The following is a 7,946-nucleotide window of genomic DNA, read 5'->3' as shown; positions in this document are numbered from 1 at the left end:
GAAAACATTAACAGAAATAAAATGTTTACATCCCGTCCATATGTTTCTTATTCATAACATAATAAAAACTAAATCACTCACTGACAGTAATGGCCAATTATCATGTAAAATAATGTCTCACCTTTATATTATTTGCCTTTCATGGTTTTGTTATCCATGATACTTTTGCAAATTTCTTTGGATTTGTCTTTTAATAGAATAGAAAATCCCTTTATTCCCACAGTGGGGAATTTCATGTGTTTACAGCAAAAAGATTATAGGAAAAAAAAGGGTCGCACAAATGTGGACCTCAGAAATAAGAATAACATAATAGTGAAGAGTTAAAAATTTTTTAAAATGTTTTAATCATAGTTTTATTCAGTCATCAAAAAGGTTCTTGTTTTATCACATCTTATAAACACATTGGTTATCTGTATTTTAGTTTATTCAATCAGTATTTAATACATCTGGCTGGATAAATTATTAACAAATAACGATGTACACATTTTTTAAGGTCATTACATTTTAAAAGCAATATTAACTCTTTCAGGATAGAAATATCCACTTAATACAAGAAAAATGTTACAAAAACGCTGCCTCATCAATTAGTCATAGATTGATGAACTTTGCATCCCTAATGCAAAGAAGAGGCTTTGCAGCATTCACTGCAGGACCAGCAGGTTCTGTAACAACTTTTTCCCCCCTGCCATAAGACTGTTGAATACTCTAATCAAGTCACAAATGGAGACTCTGCATCACACTGATAACATCATACTTGCACGGTATGGTGAATCTTTAATATAGATCTCAACTCGGTGTTTCTACTGCATTTTGCACCATTATTAATTTTTTGCACTGCTCTAAACCTTCTACATCAATGCCTTTTGCACCATTTCTCTCCTGCGCTGTTTACATTTTGATCACCGCTTTACTTTATAAATGGAGTTCATTTTCACTGCTAAGCTGCTCATTCACTGTTGGAAAGCTGTATGTAAAGAAATTTTGTTTAGTATACATTCTGTGTATATAAAATTACAATAAATTTTGTCTAAGTCTAATATTGGTGCATCCTTATTACTTATTATTCTTATTATGTATTTGAGCCCGTTTTGCAAAAGTTGGACTAGTTGTTGCTCTGCTACTGAAATTAACCAGTGGTATATTTAGTCAAGGTTATCTTACTATACGAACCTCATGTGCAATGGGCCCCTGTCTCAAGTGGGCCCCTGTCTGAGGGCTGAAATTAACTCCCTGCAGCAGCAGCAGCTTCTTTCTGCTTTGGCCTCTCTAGCTTTGATGTTGGAGATATTTTCGGGGATCTGCTCTGCATAAACCACGTTGAATCCTTCCCAGCGTGCGATTAAATACTCATACTTTGAAATTTTTAGCTGTTTTATTTCTAACGGTGAAACATTATATGACCCTAAATATGACTTGTTACAACAGTGAGATAAGTAACACATCTATGAATATGACTTTCAAGTCAATGTTCTTTATTCAGTGCGGTCAGAAGCATAGATTAGGAGGCTGGCTGATTTGAACTCATCTAAATAGAACAGGAGAGAAAAATGTGACTTTCACTCACTCCTAACTGCCATTTATTTCTGATCAATATCCCGCCTTTTTTCACTTTTTCTCTTAGGTTTTGGTCGAAAAGATGTGGTGGACCACCTGCTTCAGACTGGTGCAAGCGTGCACGCTCGAGATGACGGGGGGCTCATCCCGCTGCACAACGCCTGCTCGTTTGGTCATTCTGAGGTAAGAAAGAAGCATTTAGCGTTTCTGGTGATCAGAGGGACGGGTGATGCTGATGAACCTATTATTGGTGTTTAAAAGTGTCTGTGGCTCTGAAGCCGCCACTGAAAACCCGGGTTTTTCCAAACCGAGTTGACCCGCTAACAATCAGCTTTTGGCTCTTTTTCCATTTGAACGAAAAGCCGAGTTTGACCCCTCGCTGGAAAGCTGCATGGCCACTGTCTACCACCACGCGTCTGATGACAGCATCACTATGGGTGAGCGTTGATGAAGTCGACAGTGTGACGGAACTCAGGGAAGTAAAAAATGGAGAGTAACATGAACGGGAGTCAGAGTGTAGTCGGTATTTTTAATTGTTTCGCTCTTTTATCCGTCCAGTTCTCTCTCACCAGCACTGTATCATGTTTATCAATGTAAACAGTCATTTTGGCTTGTTAGATCAGAAGCGACTGGTGCGGTGTGTTGATATCTGTACTTCGCGTTCAATGGTATCACATAATTTAGCTGCTCAACCCGGTTCTGGTGTTCCAACTGCATGTCAATCAGGGCAGAGGTGATTTTAACATGGGTCACTTGTCGAGTTGTTTGACCCGGGTAGACGCGTGTCATTGAGCTGTTCCCACTGCCACTAAAAGCGGAATATTCCCAGGTTAAAACAGGATTTTTGGCCAGTGGAAAATGGGTTTAAGAGTGGTTTGTTGATTTGCCAGAAGCGCTGTGATTAAAGGTGTCATCAACTCCGCTCCAATAAAACCCTATAAAATGTTTGCTTAGCGTTTTTCGTTTTCTTTTTTAATCAAGCTTTTTTGTTGTATATTAAGTATGCACTATTATTCAGTAATTTTTTCTATATAACATAATTTACGGAAATTATTTTATGGAAAAATATGTTTTATGAGCCTAAATAATAGGCTTTGATCAAAGAATAAAATCTTATTTAGTTTTCCTTACTATATCTAGGGCAAGTGTTGCTTCTTCATCTGCCGGGGGCCTGCAGGGTGATTCGGGTGCCACCCACACCTGCTATTGAGCATATTTTCCTTTTTAAAGAAGCTTTGTATATTCTTTATACACAAGCATGCCCATTCATACATGCTCGGAAGTTTAGTTCCAGGTTTTCAAGGATACACTTATACTAAATACTTGGCAACAGATATATACCACCTGAATAATGTTGTGTAAACAATATAGCTTTTGCCTTCGAGACACATGTATATCTAAGGGATACTGCTGCTCTTGAAGCCTTTTTATGTTTTCTTTGCTCATCTGTTGTCTTCTTTTTGCTGTTATGTTCTCTGTTTTTTTTCCTTTCCCTCCAGTATCACACAGGTGTGGAAGCAGACTTCTAGGAGTTGCTCTATATCTTATTTATTGTCTATTTTTCCTTTTTTGTTTTATTTTCTCTCTTTTCATGAGCCCTTTTCTCCCTCTCTCTCTCTCTCTCTCTATCTCTTTCTCTCTCTCTCTCTGTGTCCCCTTAGTTCTTATCTTTTTTCTCACTTCCCTTTCCATCTCCATGTTGGTTTTATACAATTTTAATGCTTAAATCATTTTCAATAAAGTTTCATACACAAAGTACCAAGCAGAACCTTATAGCATCAACCATAATGGTCTGTTTGTGAAAGCAAATGTGTTGTGCTATCAGCTAGCTCTGGGACATCCATTCCCAGAACTATATTGGCAAAACGGGACATGGAAAAAAGAAAAATCCTAAATATTTTCTAATGAAATATGAACTATTGCATCAATACCTAAGTAAGACTAAGAAAAATGTAGATTTAAATCTGAAAACAGCAAACCAGTCACTATATAAAAAAAATGTTTTTTTTGTGAATTCTTCTTTGGATTTATAGAATAAACAGCTACTAAATTACATAGTTTTATTTTCTCCCTGCTTTGAAATCAGTGCATTAAAGAACAAGGTGAAAATATTTTTTTTCAGTTCAATAATGTGATCTAAGTGATAAAGTTTTTTTGATTGCTGATTATTTTCTTCTGTTTTGGAACAAACAACTTAGTTTTAGTTTGTAATGACTATAACAGCTTCTTGACACCCAAACACTACTCGTATAATTAGTCACAATTCATTATCATTAAATAGATTTTTGCAATATTGACATTACCTAAAGTTATATTATTAAAACTTTATGTTTTTTCCTAGTAGGAACCTTTTGATAATTTAAGATACCTTGATCTGTTAACTTATAAAACCAAAATGAGTTAAAAAAAAAAAACAAAAAGAAAAGAAAAGAAAAAAACAGCATTGATGGGTTGATTTTCTTATGTAATTTTTTTTTCCTTTTAGTCTAAATCAGATTTTTGTTTCAGGTGGTGTCCTTGCTCCTGTGTCAAGGCGCTGACCCCAACGCAAGAGACAACTGGAACTACACGCCGCTACACGAAGCTGCCATCAAGGGCAAGATCGACGTCTGCATAGGTAAGCCCACGGTAACATGGACTTTTAATTTATGTTACGAAATCCATTTGTAGCTTTTGACAAAAGGGGAGGATTGTGTGAAGGAGCAAAAACAGAAGAACTGATGCTGCTTTGTTCATTTGGGCCTGATGAAAGTAATTGGCTTCTCTGTGTTTTCTACACATCATTCATTTCTTCTGTGAATGTTTGATTATTTGTTGTTAGATCCGTTTCGGCATTAAGACAAAGGCATGCAACCTTGAGTCTTGTGGCGTCACAGATTGGTTTTTCGAAGACGTAATGAGCCACCCACAGGCTGGATGCGTTCATTTCCCATCTACAATAAAGCATCAAATATCCTATAAACTCCAATTACTGCATCAGTGTTTAACACTCGTGCTGGAGAGAAGAGACCATTGATTTCTTTTGGATCTCAGTTGATTTTCACATTAGTATTGCAGAGAGTGCTTGGAAAAACATCAGAGGTGTTTGGTTGCTTGAATCCACAGCAGCCTCGACCTTTGTTCGGACGTCCATCAGTCAGCCGTAAACCCAAACTGCTACGCTAGGCTAGGACATGCTGACTGACAAGTAGAGCGTTTTCTAAACAAATCTGAAAAAAATATACAGGAAGAAAACTGCCTCCTCATCATTGACGGCTTCATTCTTTTCATGTTTCCACCCGCAATGTTTTCAGTTAGCGGAGGGAATCTTTGGTAAAACTGACAGACCATCAGTAACAAAGGTGTCCATCAATAGAGGAAGACTTTCACATGCTTTGAAAATCAGTCAAAACCATCTGAACGAGGAAGAGCTGGGCTCCTACTGACTGGAATAATCTGGACATTGATTGAAGTATTTTCCTGATCTGAATAATTGTGAGAAAAAAACAACAAAAAATATTTGTTTTAAAAACATAATTCTTTATTTTATGTATAAAATCTGCATCCGTCCGTCATAACAGTTTTACCTCATTGGCAAACGTCTTTTCACTACAGTGCCCTACTGCCTAAATCGTTTTATATACATGCATAGAATACAGTAGCATCTTAAAATAGATTGGCTGGGTTAGACAAAGTTTTCTAGTCCTTCCTCTTTCTACATGAGATAAAAATCTGTAAAATTGAGGAGTATCCAAACCAGAGCTTCTTAAATGTTGAAATGTTTTGATTTAATGCCCAAAACACTGTTTATAAATTATAGTTTAAAGTTTTTTTTTGTCACTATTTGTGCATTATTGCTTAAATGTCCCTCAGAAGAGGAGCAGCATCATACGTCTCAGCCCTTTGGACACTTTCCAGTTTGGTAATTAAGCGTCCTTCAAACTGCTAATTAGGGCTGGGTATTTTCGGCAAAGTCCTGAATCGATTCGATTTTGATTCATACAGTTCTAAATCAATTAATTTCTATTCGATTCTGTTTTTACAATAATGAAAGTGTATTAGGCTTATACCATATTTATCTTAAATATTGGGAACTCTTTTCTAATTCTAATAAAAGTGAACAACCTCATTGAAAACCCTTCCATTAGGGATCTTTATTGCTTTATTCTTTAACTTTTTATTTTTTTATATCTGGCTTTGCATAATCTCTGAATTACAAAATCTGGAGTTATCAACCAGGCTTTGATTTGATCTTTTCTGCTTTTAATACTTTGGGCCTTTTTAATGTCCTAAGAAAAAGTTTGTTTAGAGAAGCTTTCGGTTTTCAAGATTTGGAAAAGTTTTCCAGAATCTGAGTTTTTACCGATGTCTTAAATATGAATCATCTCCCCAGTTTAGCATATTTTATGACTATTATACTTCCAGCTGCTCTTAAGCTACTAGACATCATCTAAACGTTCACACCCCTTTAAACCTTTTCACATTTTCCCTCAACTGTATTTGCTCTTTAATATATCTGTATTCTTTTCTTTTTTGTCATACACCAACACAGGCTAATATAAAAAAGTGAAATGAAAAAAATTAATATTACCTGTTCCCTTCCTAAATAACTTTAATGGAAGAGGGAAAGAAAGGAGGAAGGAAGCCTTTAGATGTTCAGACATGCAAAAGTAGGTCTGAAATTTAACTAGCAAAGACCTCAGTGTGTTAAAGCTAAACGCTGGACATTTATCTGAGAATGCCAATGCTACAGTGATAAACGGCGGAGGGTGTGTCATGCTGTGGGGCTGCTTTTCTTCGAAAATGACAAAGTGAAAAGTCAGAGTAGAGAGGAATATGAACTGAGCTTGTTTAAAAGCAGGAAATCCTGCAAGAAAAACACGTTAGAGGCTGCAGAATATTCGTGCCTGGGGCGGAGGTTTACTTTCCAGAGGGAAAACTCTAAACTCTGGGACATAATGAAAAGGTTTAAATCAAAGCAGAATTGCCAACACAAAGCCCAGATCTAAATCAAATGGAGAACCTGTGGCAAGATATGAATAATTGATGTTCATAAACTCAAGGTTTGTGGTTGAAGCTGCAGAAAATGTAAAAAGCGTTATGCATGCGCATTAGGAGTACAATTTAGTTTAACTGGATTAGAGAGCATCAAGTTCTTCCACTTGAAAATGATTCAATCTTCCAGAATGCTCGACCCAGCAGGTGCTAAAAGCAAACATTTTCAGGTCACATGGGGGAACAAATTCTGGCACTTTCTAGACTTTCTCACCAATCTGACACATAGATCTCCATGAACTTTTCCTCTTCCTATTCCTCTGCTGGATTTTATCTTCCTCGACTGCAGTACCAATGGGTGAGGGTGGAATCACTGCAATACCATGGAGTAATGAGGCAATGGTATGCTGATGATGGATATAAGATTTCTTTTAAATTTCTCCCTTTAAAATGTTCACATATCCTTTATCATTCAGCTAAAACAACGACAATCTCTAAAGGTGTGTTAACATTGAATGCACTGTAAGCCTTAGGGTTTACTCTTCACACGAAAAGGCTACGGTGGTCGAGAGCGAAGGGGCGTTAAGAAGTGCTATGGCATGCTTTGACCGTGTGCTGCAACGCGTCCAAAGCTCAAAAAGCCAAAGTCCTAAACTCTTGCAGCTTGATGCTGCATGTCAACCAATCAGAGAAGCTGATCAGGAAGTTGCAGGGAGATTATCACTGGATCCATGCTGGGATCGCTCCACCTGCAAAGGTGTCAGCATAAAGCCACAAAAGAGTAATCTATAATATATACAATAACTAAATGTATCTAAACTTGCTGGTGTAAAATGCAGTTTTTACCATATCCCTAAAAAATAAGTATATAATTTTACTTTCAGCCGCTACGAATAGGCACCCTGGTCAGTTATAGGGAGCTATCTGCTACCATCCGCCTGTATGCAGGAAGAGTTGCAACAGAATATTTAAGTAGGATCGTAATCTTGAAGAACTTATTGCACGAATTATGTTTTGATGTATACGGCCTCGCTTAAAAAGGCCTTAAAGCTAACTTTTTCCCACCCGTCAAAGTAAATACCTCCATCTCACTGTTTTGATTCATCTGCCAGACGAGACCTGTAAAGGGAAAGAGAAGAGAAGCTCCCCCCAACATGCTTCAGACAAGTGTCCATGTCACTCACAACGGAGACGTTTTGCCACGTTATCATGGGGCGAGGAAAGGCTTCCTGTCTGTGGTGTTGTTCATAAACACTGTAACAGCGTATACCAGAATCACTCTTAGCTTATAAAATTTTAACGCAATATTGAATCCTATACGACTAACAATTTTGAAGATCGGTATATATATATATATATATATATATATATATATATATATATATATATATTAGTGCTGTCAATCGATTAAATTTTTT

At 36.8% G+C, this 7,946-nt stretch overlaps 1 protein-coding gene across 1 annotated transcript in view; it reads left to right on the top strand.

Annotated features, from left to right (window-relative positions):
* LOC107090949 (tankyrase-1-like) overlaps window positions 1-7,946 on the top strand; it is a 41,069-nt gene that overhangs the window by 1,504 nt on the left and 31,619 nt on the right. Inside the window, exons 2-3 of the mRNA XM_015384610.1 lie at window positions 1,622-1,737; window positions 4,063-4,171. Coding sequence (XP_015240096.1) covers window positions 1,622-1,737; window positions 4,063-4,171 — 225 coding nt within the window. The remainder of the gene's footprint in view (window positions 1-1,621; window positions 1,738-4,062; window positions 4,172-7,946) is intronic.

The sequence above is a fragment of the Cyprinodon variegatus genome, unplaced genomic scaffold (assembly GCF_000732505.1).
Source record: "Cyprinodon variegatus isolate N-32 unplaced genomic scaffold, C_variegatus-1.0 Scaffold318, whole genome shotgun sequence".
In the NCBI taxonomy this organism is placed as follows: domain Eukaryota; kingdom Metazoa; phylum Chordata; class Actinopteri; order Cyprinodontiformes; family Cyprinodontidae; genus Cyprinodon; species Cyprinodon variegatus.
The sequence above is the reverse complement of the archived record's forward strand: the minus strand, read 5'-3'. Positions and strand labels throughout refer to the sequence as shown.